Genomic DNA, 15,902 nt, shown 5'->3' on the forward strand with positions numbered 1-15,902 from the left:
AACCTTTAAAATTATGGTCGCGGTTGTTTGATCAACATCCATGGCTTCGATGCTGTCAGTGACATTCAAATTGATTAGCAGAGACAGATAGCATTAATTATGAGAAACAAAACGCGCTGATGGCTGAAAATCAATGTTACGACAATACTAATTCTACATGTCACCAATTTGTAAGTGCTTACTTGTAACGTTGTCTTTCTTTTTCATTTAGTGTGAATCACTTGATCCACCAAGACTTGAACGAGCTGTGGAGGACAAGTAGTTGGTACCTGACAAAGGCCACTGTGATGGATATTACTTGGACCGGGTACCACCTGGAAAACTCGCAGTTGTGCCTCGAACGTGATGCAACACTTACAACTACTGTGGGACTAGGTGGTTTCAATATCATACTTGTGAGGCTGACTTTCATGAACTAAAGTGTCACGCCATTTTTCTGTATCAAACCATGTATAATAAAAGTATGAAAAATCCACTAATTGGTTTTCATTGTAGCTAATCGGGCATTTGAAGCCATGAGAGTATGAAATGATTTGTTGAAAATCATGACATGATCCCCAAGTCTATCAGGCCAAATGATTTTCTCTCACTGCAAAATATATTGATTGACCACAGAGCCTAATGTTTCAACACCAACGTGTTGTTTACTACAAAAATGACTGCTGAGCGATATTTTGAAGTACATAACACAAAGTGGTAAATAATAAATGTCTGGCAGAAATTTCTGGAGGTATAAAAATGATTCTTCCAGAAATATCTGCAGAACAAAACAAATCAGTCAGAATTTTCTTCAGAAATGCATTTGAGCTCCTTCATGTAAGTTATATCCCAGCGTGTTACATGTAGGTTCGTGGGGAGGAAACGTTTAAAGCGGTACAGAACGTAGGAGAACCCAAATGGCAGTTAAATGATAAAATATAAATCCTAGCAAATTCGAAAATTAGGCTACAAAAAATACAGTGCTCTCGCTTTAAAAACAACTCTCGCAATGCAATTTAATTTTGATTTTCTAACAAAAATGATCACACATATCTTCACACTACGATTAAGTTGTAATCAAGATGAAATATTCACGTGAAACGTGTGACGCACCATCTGAGAAGGGATGTATCAGGGTGTTTCTGTCAAATAATGTTTTCCCATCAGCTGACCTGACATAAAGGATCAAACGTGCTCCATTCATTCAATATTTGGCAAGAAATGACATATGTTCTCTTCTTTGGAAACTCATTGAAACACGAAGAAAGTTGTTCCTGCAGCTTCGTTTTATTGAAAATGTTCCACTGACGCGTACAGCAAAACTCAGCGTTCTAAATGAGCGAACACCACAACATGGACAGATCAGAATATTTTAGCGAAGTGACTTATTCTTTAAGGATGCATCAACAGCCACTTTTTTATTCGACTATTTAACGTTACAAAAACATCAGTTGAAAAAAAGAGGAAGTAAGAAACATAAGGAAACAAAAAGTGAAACATAAAAAGGAGCCAGTTCCTGGGACTACATATCACTAATTCTGAGTCACTCGGGTGAATGAGAGAGCTCAGCATTATTCCGGACGTAAAATGTTAAAATTGCAGAATAATGTAGTTTAACTATGTGCTGCTTATTGGTCAGTTCGGGAATCATGCGTCTACGGGTAATTGATGGGTGGTGACACCAGAAACCCTGGATCTGCCTATGCCTCTGCTTGCTACACAATTATATAAAATATAATTTCCGTCGATAGCTTGTCAGTTTTTGCCGGACTGCACGTTCCACTCTTGCCTGTGAATAAATTACATTACCACTTTCACATGGCTGTCCAAATCGCTAGACATTAAAGCCACAGAACATTTGGGCTAGCTAGGACCTAAAGCCTTCTTCAATCCATGCCGGGACGATGCGGATCAGTTTTGGAGTCACGTAGTGGTCTCAATAGCTACCGAGAACAAGGCCCATTTGAACTGACATCATCACTGCTTGAACTTATTTACAATTACTAACATTCTCACATTCAGGCCATCATTTTCATATGAGACGTTGACTTGCCTTTACACGTGTTCGCAATGTGTGGGGCAGAAAAATCGCACCTTTTCGCAAACATCTGATGTCATCACTACTTTTCACAGTTATTCATGAACACTTGATATGATCGCACTCGTAGAATGTACACGGATGTCACTTTTTTTTCTAAGTTCTAATTTTAGCGGTTACACTGTGTGTAACACTCACGCATATTAATTAATTCATCAGGGAATGGTGTTGGCGTTTGCTGTATATTACAAGATACATGTGGAATGGAACAATGCCTTTGATCCCGTTTGTGACATGTGGTATTATAACAGTGATTGATTATTAATGAACTGTTATAAAAATATCGAGCAATTAAATTTGGAGAATCGACATCTGATGTGGACATGGCAAACGTTGAATTACGAATTGTTGTATAAGAGCACCAATTGCTGCATTTTTAAGATATCACATAATCCCCAAATCATTAACGATACATCCAACAATGGGTATATTTCCAATCAACAACATTAGTAATCTATGTTAAAATAGAAAGTATGTAAGTCTCCTAAAAGCAAGGCTTGACCAACTTACTGATACATTAGCATCAAATAGGATATCAATATGTACGTGGGGACAAGTATAGTGGCTATTAAACTTTTACTTAGTAGAACACACATATGGAAATTCACTCCACGCAGATCGGTCAAACCTCGTATACTGAGTGTCAACGATCTACGCTCCCTCAGTATGAATGAGCTATGTGCCAAAAAGGATCTACCTGGCCCTTGTCGCAATGTTGATATGGGAACCCTACCTCCCTGTCGATCAACACATAAGAAGGGTCAATTATCAGGTTAGCATGTGGAAGATAGCACACATTGCCGATCCACATATTCCAGCTCCTGTTGATGGTCATGGTTGGTTGGTGATTGGAGGGAAACTCCAACCACTGTGGTGTGAAGGAGACAGGGGATACATGTTGATAGTTCAGATAGTGACTAAAAGGAACGTTTAGTCTGCCTACAACTGTTGGAAATTTTGTTAATTGTTTTATTGTCATGAATTTACATCAATGCTTGTTTCTTATTTGTCCTGATGCAATCATGTATAGATAAATATGTATTTTCCAGATATGACTAAAAATCTGAAATCAGAGATACATGTTGACATGAACACTAGAAAGGTAAATTTGTCCGTTGTCATTTTAATGGAAAACTATACTTATGATATGTAGAACATGCACTGTAATACCTAATTTGATATCTACTTATGTGGCCAAGGATCTTTTTGAAATTTCATTTGTTTGACCCAAATGTAATTCCAGATATTCTATATTGCCAAACAAAAGCTATTCTAAGTGAAAAGTAATCTATAATGTAAATGGTAATTCTATGGATTTTACCATGTATAGTTGAATTCTCATGTGTCCAATTATCATGTTTATTCAAATGATATTTTTTTCAAGATAAAGTTATAAATCACTAGATTATTGCCTGTATTTGTTTTTGTGATTACCTTGTATTTATTTTTCCATATAATATAAAATTATGGAAAGTTTGAGCGATCTGCATGGAGTGAATTGCCATATGTGTGTTCTACTAAGTAAAAGTTTCATAGCCACTATACTTGTCGTTATATTTATATGACAATAACATAATCGTAACCATAATAACTTCAGCTTTATTTTGATATAATTGATTCGTTAGCAAATCTAAAGCGAGAGCGACATACAAGTTGAGTCAAGTTGAGCTATTTTCACCCCAATGTCGCTCTGGCGTGCATAAACCCTGAAAACAAGGGGTGAACCGTTACACAGTAACTCGGGGTAACGGTTTTCTGTGCTATAGAATCATGTGTATGGAGTACATATATCTCGCGATGATGTGTCATTCCTTAACCAGTACGATGTATGGCATAAGTATATACACTTAAAAGTAGACACATGTTAACGATAATAATGACAGAGAGATAAATAAACGCAGATCGGGTAAGTATTATTACCTTGGTTAATTATAAGTTGCCATTTTTTAAACAGTTTTTCATAAGATGAAAGAAATGATGGTGCAGAAAAAAGACTAGCAATTAACATTATAACCGTGATGCAAATGCGTTACTTAATACAGTCCACAAAGAACAATATATAGGGCGCCTTTTTACTATTTATTCGTTATATGATATCAATAATTCATTTATGGATACTAAAGAATGAATTTATATCACACATTTGATTGTGTTTTATCATGAAATGTTTATTAATATGGAAAATCGGTTTTTAGATATCAATAACTGAATTCATTATCAAATGATGTCTCCGTGAACTTTATGCCCATTTTTTAATAATTCGTGAAGATAGGTACAGTTACGTAACATTTGCATATATAGTCATATTCAGGTGATGTCTCTACATATATGTAAGGGCAAGCTTCTTCCCTTTGTTTAGTCAGTATGTAGCTGTCCCCCTGGCTATGAATGTGGAACACAGGCTTTAGGGTTACATATGAATCTTATTATCATTGTTTTTTAATGCGATTTGAATATTATTATTTACTATCGTACTTACTTATTGTTTTAAATGAGACGTTTAAATTTAGATGTCACCACAAATTACAATTATTGCTTGTGCGTTCAACACAATTGACAAATACTCTAAAATATATGAAATATAGTAAACCATTAATGTACGTTGAAAAATATTATAATGTAAATGCCAAAATGATGTATCCAGGATCAAGTAGAAGATATATGAACAGCAGCGCTGGGAATTTATTCAACAGGCCCGTGAAAACAACACTGCTTTAGCTCAATGTTTACCGCTCCTGGCGGCCATTATGTGACGGCCATCTTACACACAACCCCGTGCTCACGTCTGCAGATCTCTTCCTGTGGTACGGTAATTAGTATAGCCCTTTCCCTCCAGTGTATCCTCCAGGATATATATATTCTACTCTCATTAATTAAATGCTGCCCTTTCCCAGCGTCACGGCTATGGAGCTGAGACGAAGAGGCCCAACCATCATAAAGTAATTAGGGTCCAATAAAAATAATGCTCCACCAAACCTCATAAACATGATCACTGAAAGTCGTACTACAGACGTTCAATGTCAAATCACAAAAAAGCATTTGAATAGGAATAACATGTAACAGGATCGTGTATTCTCTTAACACCATCGCAAGACACCATGTAATCACATCTAAAAATGAAACACCAGCAAGTACAATAAAATGTGTATTAACTTTTTTCGTCAGCAAATCAAAAGGTTATCTCCTTGTTACCACCTCCAGGTTCAGCTGGACATGCCCATGGGTCCTCCTTTGGTCAAAAGTTTGTTCCCCCTCTAATGAGTGTGGCACGCGTTGCACACGGGTATCACACGCGTGGCGTACGGGTTCCACACGAGTGACCAAGGGGGTGCACACGGGTTGCGTAACGCGTTGCCCATGCGTGTAAGGGGAATGAACTTCTAGGCAGTAGTGTAGGACCTACCGGGATATGTGTCGATCGTAAACACTGTACAATGACTGAACTAGATATACAATACCTTCTTACCTCTCAGGTTATACTGCTGCTCCGTGTCAAGCCTTCTTACCTCTCAGGTTATACAGCTGTTGTGTCAAGCCTTCTTACCCGTCAGGTTATACATCTGTTGTGTCAAGCCTTCTTACCCCTCAGGTTATACATCTGTTCTGTGTTAGGCCACAACAACCACCCCACTCGACCCAGTCAACTGACCCGTCATAGTCTTCCTCCACAACAACCACCCCACTCGACCCCATCAACAGACCCGTCATAGTCTACCTCCCCAACAATCACCCCCATACACCCCATCAACAGACCCGTCATAGTCTTCCTCCACAACAACCACCCCACTCGACCCCATCAACAGACCCGTCATAGTCTACCTCCACAACAATCACCCCCATACACCCCATCAACAGACCCGTCATAGTCTTCCTCCACAACAACCAACCCGCTACACCCCATCAACAGACCCGTCATAGTCTTCCTCCCTAACAACCACCCCGCTACACCCCATCAACAGACCAGTCATAGTCTACCTCCCCAACAACTACGCCGCTACACCCCATCAACAGACCCGTCATAGTCTTCCTCCACAACAACCACCCCGCTACACCCCATCAACAGACCCGTCATAGTCTTCCTCCCCAACAACCACCCCGCTACACCCCATCAACAGACCCGTCATAGTCTACCTCCCCAACAACCACCCCGCTTCACCCCATCAACAGACCCGTCATAGTCTTCCTCCCCAACAACCACCCCGCTACACCCCATCAACAGACCCGTCATAGTCTACCTCCCCAACAACCGTCCCGCTACACCCCATCAACAGACCCGTCATAGTCTTCCTCCCCAACAACCACCCCGCTACACCCCATCAACAGACCTGTCATAGTCTACCTGAACAACAACCACCCCACTCCACCCCATCAACAGACCCGTCATAGTCTTCCTCCCCAACAACCACCCCGCTACACCCCATCAACAGACTCGTCATAGTCTTCCTCCCCAACAACCACCCCGCTACACCCCATCAACAGACCTGTCATAGTCTACCTCCCCAACAACCACCCCGCTTCACCCCATCAACAGACCCGTCATAGTCTTCCTCCCCAACAACCACCCCGCTACAACCCATCAACAGACCCGTCATAGTCTACCTCCCCAACAACCACCCCGCTACACCCCATCAACAGACCTGTCATAGTCTACCTCCACAACAACCACCCCGCTACACCCCATCAACAGACCCGTCATAGTCTTTCTCCCCAACAACCACCCCGCTACACCCCATCAACAGACCTGTCATAATCTACCTCCACAACAACCACCACACTCCACCCCATCAACAGACCAGATTGAGAGCTTTTACTCCCCTCAGAGGAAAACTATTGCCATGGAAACGCATGTCAGGTCCATTCTGTAAAAGCAAACAACACCTCCCATTTCAATTATGGAAACCCAATACTCCAGAAACTCTACAGTCTTTACCCAGTCTCGGTCAAAGGTATTTACAAAATTAAACGTGCATTTTCATGGGAACATACCAAGGAAGTAAAAATGAACTTTACACTATGTCGCCCATGTGCCTGCCTTTCCCCAAAACCTGTGTTTCAGTGTCGCAAATACATAATGATGTTCTTAGAGGTTTCATGTCATATAATTTAACTCATTTAGACTTAATTCAACTTTTTTATAGCATTATTGAAATATTTCTCCTGTGGGCGAGAATATTTCCTTTTGCTCAAAACTCGTGATTTTGTTTCGCAAATACATAAAGGTGTTCTTAGAAGTTTCATGAAATATAATTTGACTCATTTTAACTTGATTCAACTATTTTACGGCGTTCAAAAGCCCTGTGTCGGAGTGTGTATCCCCTTAGAGCCATGTATCGGAGTGTGTATCCCCCTGGAGCCCTGTGTCGGAGTGTATATTCCTTCCTAGAGCCCTGTGTCGGAGTGTATATCCCTTCCTATAGCCCTGTGTCGGAGTGTGCATCCCCCTGGAGCCCTGTGTCGGAGTGTATATCCCTTCCTAGAGCCCTGTGACGGAGTGTGCATCACCCTGGAGCCCTGTGTCGGAGTGTATATCCCTTCCTATAGCCCTGTGTCAGAGTGTGTATCCCCTGGAGTCCTGTGTCCTATACTCTTCTTCACAGTTGACCCGTGAAGATCCGGGGTAGAATAGGCCTTCAGCAACCCATGCTTGCCGTAAAAGGCGACTATGCTTGTTGTAAAAGGCGAAAAACGGGATCGGGTGGTCAGGCTTGCTGACTTGGTTGATGCATGTCATCGGTCCCAATTGCGTGGATCGATGCTCATAATGTCAGTCACTGGATTGTCTGGTCAAGACTCGATTATTTACAGACCGCCGTCATAAAGCTGGAATATTGCTGCGTGCGGCGTTAAACAACAAACAAACAAAACATTGGATAGAAACAGTTGATAATCGTATTTGGATGGCTTAACATCCCTGATAGGATATACGCCTTGTGGTAATTCTCGCCATTTGATAATTTGATCTCGGTACATAAATACAGATTTTCAAGTTCTTCTTTTGTTGATTTGTAATCGTTCATTGTTTTGCACTTTTATGAACATTTATCTGAATGGTTGTATTGAAGGAAAATCAGTATTAATAAATAACGGATAAAATTTACGACAACCCACGATGATATTGAAAGGTAAAGGGGCAATACAAAAACTAGCTCCAGCAGCTAAAGTATCTGAAGATGTTGCTAAGGATTGGTTAAAGAAACAAGCAATATGGCAAATATACTGGACTAGCTATTAGTTTCCTAAATCTTTCTTCCTCATTAGATCTGACCAATTTTAAATCAACGCGCTTCCGTAGATTCTCCATAGTTTTACCAATACTCAGTTATTCATGAGGTTCATAGGTTCTTTTTAGAAAACACTCGGAGCCTTCTTTCTTAAATCTGACTTCAGCCTTATATTGGGTTCCATCCAAGGGATTGAACCAAACTTAAGAACTCTGTGTATTCTCTTTAGCTTCATTCCCAATGATAGATATACAACTGGAGATTTCTATAGTGGACTATATATTTCGTCTTATCAATCAAATTTGGTTCGAGACTTTCTACATTAGCTAAGCTTGTCTTTCCCATCAAGTTGTGTTGATATTCTGACATCCATCTCTGTTAACCATTATTCTTTCAGGAACTAGCAGTAGTGTTTATGTAACTTTTGGGGGTATGCTAAGTCAACTTCTGGTATGTACCCTCATCAGAATCTTTGGGAATATAATTCACATCGTCATTGTCGACCTACTCAAAACCACCTGTGGGTAGAGGCTGACTCAGAGCAAATCCATACAAATTGTTAATATATGTGTGTATCAGGTTTACTCGGACCATATCCTTCCACTTAGTCATTATAGGCCTTTGGATACCTTTACGCTCCTATTGATATACCACCACTTAATCCTTTCTCAACAAACCAGTGCATATCATAATGAGTGAGTAGTTTAAGTTCTACATTAGTCTTTTTCAACAATGCATCCCACGAGAGTCCGGGACTGGAATAGTCCCATGCTGGATCCAAGCCATATTGATTTAAACAGGTCTTTCTAAATATCTCAAATATGTCGGTGAGATATTGAACATCAGTTTTTAAGTGTAGATCATGATAAATTCTTATAGCGTTTTTTTACCCAAACATAAAGAACATGTTTATAATCAGCATCAGTTATTTTAGATTCTGTTAAGTCACTATGTATCGGATATAACACGCCTCCTCAGCTTTGGCTTTTTCCTCGTTCGCGGTTTATATGTTCAACCCAAACTGAGGAACCGTGTTTTATCCAACTTATGAACCATCAAATAGGAAAAAAATACCAGAAAAAATACGAAAACATCGACATACCTTATAGTGAAAAATCTTCCCGTTTTATTACAATATAGATCTTGATTATCGATCAGATCGTCTTGACTGTGCGCCGCCATTTTGTTGGAATCTGATTGGTCAATAGGACGGACATAGAAGGGACATAACTCGTAATAGCCACTGGTGGTGCTAAGATTGAGCATGGAAATTCCAGCCTGGTGCGGCAAGGGTGGGAACTAGACTTTTATAGCCAGTTAAGTCCCGTGCCTCGGGATCATGGTGAGTGCGTGAGTGATTTAAATGCCTATTTGCACAACTTGTAAGGGAAATCGAACTAAGGACTCTCTCGTGACGAGACTGGGTTACCGTGTTGACCATAATTACTTCGGGGAACACAAGTATTTGTAATACTCATGAAACAAATACTGTTATTTAAGAGGCGGTGGGGTAGCCTAGTGTTAAAGAGTTCGCTCGTCACGCCGAAGACCCGGGTTCGATTCCCCACATGGGTACAATGTGTGAAGCCCACTTCTGGTGTCCCTTCCTGGAATATTGCTAAAAGCGGCGTAAAACTATACTCACTCAATCACTCACTCACTCAATATTAAAGGAATAAGTAAAACCAACAAAAAATGTTTTGTCATTATACAAATGTATTAAAAAGAATTCCCTTCCAATCACAATGACAAAAATGTTGTCGATTAATGTCTAAGACATGGAGAATCTCACCCGAGTGTCTTTTGATATCACAGATATGAACGAGAATTGATATATTTGATATCAAAAGATACTCGGGTGAGATTTTATTTATCATCCAACATCATTTGTCCAATTTTAACAGTGTGTAGACTGTAATAAGTAAAAAGTGTAAAAAATACTGCTTACAGTTTCAGTGGCAGAGCCGTGAGTGTTGTCATTTGAATCTGACGTCATGGTAACCAATGACGTAACAATGGTCTCCAAAGCATCGTGATGCAATTTCATTGCAGCGATATCTACAATGTGGATATCGCTTGATGTCACCCAAGCGATGTCTCTTGTGGGAGCCAGTTTTTAATGATAAATTCACAAATACCCACAACCTTGCAACGTATTAATCCAATAAAATCTTGGCTAAAAGGCAACACGAGACTATAGTACAGAGGTTGCGGTAGGTTATCTACATCTCATGATCAGTTGATGAAGACAAGGGTTGTAATGACACTTCAGTACATAAAGCATACTTCATTCACCATACTGTCTAATTGACAACTAATCATACGCATATTCTTGTGTAATATCATCAACGCATCACATACACATCTGCAAGTCTGAATGCACTTTACAAAAACATGAGAAACTGTCTGGTACCATTACTCAGACGAACATGAACAGACAAGAATACGCACACTCACACTCACACGCACCCGCATGAGAGAAACTAGTTTTAATTTGAAAGCAACATATATTGAGTACATGAAATACTATTTTGACACGCAGCAGACATATTACAAATAGAAGTATTCCACTTAATAAAAGGGATGCTATCAATTTTGTATTAACAGTTTATATATTGAAATTGTAATCCAGTTATTAGTCTAGATACAGTCCTACCTGTTTGTTAGGTCCCTGCTTACAATGCCATGTATTTTTCCAAGAACGGATATCCGCAGTGCAAAATGCCCTGATTGTAATGGCACCAAGGTTAGAATGCCAGTGCAAATGGGTTTTTATTAACAAACGTTACATGTCCCTGGTTATATTGCCATTTTATTTTTTTGTGACCAAAAACTTTCAATTTAGTTAATCTTTTGGAGATAATTCCCTCCTCTAAATCAACAAACAAAGTGCATTGATCTCGGGCGTTTTCATAACTTGAATTAATTCAATGTCAGAATTAAGTCTGACTATACTTGCAGTCGAACAAAATATTTTAATTTATGCTGATCTTTAGCGCCAAAGGCAAACTTCGACAAACTTTCAAACTACCAATCAGACTGTATCACTCCCATATCAAATGCATTTTATGCAGCAGAAGAATGTTCATTCTAAAAACAAGAAACAAATTCGCTTACATTGTATTGATGATTCTTTAGCAATGAAACAAGTCAAACGTCGTCGGTTTGGTTTACGACAATAGGGAGAGATGTAGCGTTCGATTTTGGATAAGATTCTTGAATCGAAGCCTCAATCAGGTGTCACGTGTAATCTTCATTTAAGAAACAGTGTTAAGACCAGGGACAGGTAGATAGTAAGTAGAATGCCGTCGCGACCGCAGCAACCAGACGCCTTGTCGTAGTCGTTACCGTTGTCCCAACTATACTTCCGTCCAAACAGAGTCGCAGACAACAACGGGAGATCCAGGGGATTCTTTGTGACGAGACTTCCGTTCTTGAAACTCAACTGCGTCTGCGCTAAGGCGAGACTTCCGTTGTCTGACATTAGCACTTTCGGGAAGATGAAGGGTGTGCTGAATGTGCCCCGGATGTCAATGTTGGAGAAGATGGAGCTGGCATCAAATGTTGGTGTACCACAGCTTGAATAGGATGAATTGGCACATTTAAGCATTGTACATATTTGAAGGTAATATTGTCCCTCGTATGTGTGAAGACCATCAAATGCGCCGAGAGCATACATGTCACCTTCATTAAGGTCGGCCGTGTACGTAGCGTGACAACAGAGAGCGTTGTGGCAGACCTTGATTTCGTCAGCGTGAGGATCTCGGAGGGATACAAAGTTAAACAGATCATTGAAAAGGTAGGACTTAAACTCAAACTGATCCGCGCTGAGCATCTTCGAGTCTGGTTTGGGTTGGTCCTCGACACGACGACGTGCAGCTTTATCCATAATATCGATGTCTTCAATAAGGAGTTTACCGCCTCCAGTCCCGATGGTGTCATTGTAGTAGTATACCGCAGCGCCATCTGGCGTGTAAATACCACTGCCGTGAAACCTGTCCCCGGGCCGATGGATGTTTGCGGCCAGGAAGTTCACGCCCATCCCCATGGCGAATCCTGAGTGGAATTGCACCGCGGCCAGGAGGGGAAGGGCGTCCATCCACGCTGTAGGGAACACGATGTTGCCCACACTGAGGTCTTCAATGAGAGATATTGCTGGCTTCTCAAACATAATGTCAAAGCAGGTGAAGACGCCAAATCTGCCAAACGGCGTCTCAAACACGACGTTCTCTGCTTCAGTAGGTTCGTCAAACTGGTATTCAAAGAAGAGATGCTTTTTGTGGTATCTCGCGATGAGTGTACCGTTCGGGTCGAACACAATGTCCGTGTTGTATTGGTAGTGGCCATCGGGAGGGCAGTTTGGGTCGTTTCGGACAGAGCAGGGTTGTATATCACCGTAGTTGGCTACCAGGTAGAGCGCGTTGTGACGGGCCATGCAGCTCAGACGTCGTTGGACGTCGACGTTGGGTATGTCTGCGGGGGCGGTACACGGGTTCCACGTCACGTGCCTTGGGTCTGGGATTGTTTCCATATACGGTCTTATTGTTGTTCTTTTATACCGCATGCCGTATATTCCATCTTCGGGTGTGACCAGAATATCAACACTCTGAAAGGAATAGAATATGGAACAATTTCACATTTATAGCGAACACAATCAAATGTCATTATTAAATAGAATATTAACAGGTATGGTATTTTTTCAATTTATTTGATTGACTCCGTCGTGCTTTGTTAGAATAACAACAGGATTGATCGCCACGAAAAGATAACGCTGCATATTACAGATGTGTATATTATTATCAGTGTATAGCTTCACAGTGACATTATCACATGTTGGGAAAGCTCTAGTGGTAGAGCGACCGTCCGGAAGGTCCGGGGTTTGATCCCCGGCCGCGTCATACCAAAAGACGTTAAAAGATGGTACTTGATGTTACCTTGTCTGGCGCTCGGGATTAAGGGGCTAAAACAAGGACTGGTCGGCTCGGAGTCAGTATACTGTGTCTGAGTGGGGTATTCATGTTCAACTGCGGCATGGTATCTCAGTGAGCTAGCACTATAAATCGGCATCAGTCCGGACTAGTACAAGCAGCCACACAAACACACACACGTACATGCACGTCGCTATATAAGTGCATTAACTAAGACTCGGTTGATATTTCCCATATTAAAAAAACACTCGTGATGAATCCTCTATGCAATTGTTGTGTTGGTGAGGGTTATGTTTGGAGTGGACAATATGTTTCATCTCACTCTTTATTTAGTAGATCTTTTACCCAAAGACTCAAACATGTAGATATGCAAAGGTCCCAATCTTTACCTCAAAAATGTATCTACAGTAAACTACGGTTATAACGAACGATTGGCCACGAATTTTAGTTCGTAATAACCGTTGTTCGTTATAAGCATTTTTACAGCATATATACAACAAAAGGCCGGGTCTAAATATAGGTTTGTTATATCGATCAGTTCGTTATAAGCGTGTTCGTTATAAACGAAGTTTACTGTGGTACAAATGAGGAAATCTCTGCCTGTAAACAACACTGTTTGTTTTTTATTAATGTAATTTAATTTCAAACTGAATTATCGAGCGTACGTGGCATGAGCGATTGATTGCATCTGGTATATACGCAGGCATCCGCAGAGGAGAACGAATCTGTGAGAATTAAATCAGATTAAAGATGAGTACCATTTTCTTCTCGATTTTTTATTACCGCTTAATACCACACGGTGTTTTATTCTGCTTGTCTGGGAATTGGTGTTAAAAAAATGATGTTGTTTCTCGGTACCCAGTCAATTGGAGGTCTTACAGTCAAGATTTTATAGAACCACTCTGGTTCTTTCAGAGGAGTACAGCTTTCTGAATGTCAATTACCAAATGATCGTTGATGATATGCTTTACCCACAAAAAACAGGGGAACATATGATCTGAATGCAACTATAGTTGAGGTGAACATTTAAAATACCGTGACGTTGCATCTGAACGCATCATCTGATCACAATGAATTTTCACATCCTGTGTGAACCACACGTGGTGCACGTGCACCCAGGAGGCAAAGTTTGTGGCCTTGCGGAGAGCTCACAATCATTATATCAGTTAAGTTCATATCGTAGGCAGTTTGGCAGGGTATAGGTTTTAACAGGGAGTTTATATATGTCTTTTATATTCCCTGAGTTAAATAAGTTAAATATTTATAGATAATTATTCACAGCGCTGCCCAATACAAATTTTTACAGCAGCTGGGCTATTTTTACTATGGTCAACAGCACGGAGGCATGTGCAAGTCAATGGCTTCTTATCAGCGCTAGAGAATGGCCGGTCGGCCACTGAAGCTTGACATTGTGGATGAGGTGCGGGATACTGCAGGCTGACCAGAGTTGTATCGTATTCGATACGTGGCAGCTGGTCAGTGATTTGACTGGTTAAAATTAGAAGACTTTGGGTTAGTCGGGACTTGACCTTCGGACAGCGGCTAGGCAGGTTGGCTCTCTGACGCGGTTATGATTATTTCCGCGTGTACGTCTTTGAGATTAACATTACATATGTCAGGTGAGGAGTGAGCGAGTGAGTGAATATGGTTTTACGCCGCTTTTAGCAATATTCCAGCAATATCACGGCGGGGGACACCAGAAATGGGCATCACACATTGTACCCATGTCGGGAATCGAACCCGGGTCTTCGGCGTGACAAGCGAACGCTCTAATCACCAGGCTACCCGACCACCCCTGTCAGGTGAGGTGAAATAGAATTAGTCACTAATTATGAGCGCGGCTGTTTGTACTAGTCCGGACTAATACAGGTTTTATAGTGCCAGCCCACTGAGATACCATGCCCCACTTTAACATGAATACCCTACTCAGACACAGTTTACTGACTCCGAGCCGAGCAGTTCTTGTTTTGTCAATTAATGCCGAGCGCCAGGCAGGGTAACAACAAGTACCATCTTTTAACGTCTTTTGGTATGACGCGGCCGGGGATCCAACTCCTGACCTTTGGCTCTCGTGGCAGGCGCTCTATCCATTTTACTACGGAGACACAAATATCACCACCCATGCTGTACATATACGTCTACATTATAAAGGAAATATTTCATAACATGTCATAAATACATCAATTTAGCCGCGAAGTGTCTTACCTGTGAACGAGCGATTGCAGCTTGGCGTTCGAATTCGGCCAGATTAGGCTCAACATAAGCCAGTGCTTGTTGCCTGGATACGACTGAAGTTGTGTTGGGAAGGTGCAGTGCATGTTCAAGAACTGCAGCTCGAAACGTCCTTGACTCTCCCGACTCCACACACAGCAACATCGTCAGCGTGATGTATATCCAGGTCGAAGCCATGACTACAGGTTGTCAAATGGACGTACTAATAACCGATTCCGAAATAAATTCTTGAAAATGATTTTCGTTGATGTCCAACTGTTGCTGAAGAAGCAGTTGGGCGGCAACGTCTTATCTTCACGGGAGCGTGGTAAATGCTGACAAGGTCACGTGTTATTACCTGACATGCGCGTGACGACACGTATTTTCGAGAACGCAAATATCGGCGTCTCGTTAAGGGAGGCGTTTTTCCTGGGTCAACAAGGAGAGAGCGCTGTGACCTGTCCT

General features: G+C 41.1%; 1 protein-coding gene across 1 annotated transcript; it reads right to left on the reverse strand.

Moving 5' to 3' along the window:
* Positions 1 to 10,004: 10,004 nt before the first annotated feature.
* On the reverse strand, positions 10,005 to 15,769 carry LOC124116396 (pantetheinase-like). Its single transcript, XM_046477716.2, has 2 exons — positions 15,432 to 15,769; positions 10,005 to 12,904 (listed from the first exon to the last, which is right to left on the reverse strand). The coding sequence occupies exons 1-2, from the start codon at positions 15,633 to 15,635 to the stop codon at positions 11,552 to 11,554; spliced, it is 1,557 nt and encodes a 518-aa protein (XP_046333672.2). The 5' UTR covers positions 15,636 to 15,769; the 3' UTR covers positions 10,005 to 11,551.
* Positions 15,770 to 15,902: the final 133 nt, after the last annotated feature.

The sequence above is a fragment of the Haliotis rufescens genome, unplaced genomic scaffold, assembly GCF_023055435.1.
Source record: "Haliotis rufescens isolate VD_foot unplaced genomic scaffold, xgHalRufe1.0.p SCAF_13, whole genome shotgun sequence".
Lineage (NCBI taxonomy): Eukaryota > Metazoa > Mollusca > Gastropoda > Lepetellida > Haliotidae > Haliotis > Haliotis rufescens.

What these genes read in the sequence shown, in the direction of transcription:
- LOC124116396 (XM_046477716.2), bottom strand. Translation starts at nt 15,635, where the DNA reads ATGGCTTCGACCTGGATATACATCACGCTGACGATGTTGCTGTGTGTG. An exon ending in CTGCAATCGCTCGTTCACAG is followed by an intron (nt 12,905 to 15,431) that starts GTAAGACACTTC and finishes TATTCCTTTCAG; the next exon opens with AGTGTTGATATTCTGGTCAC.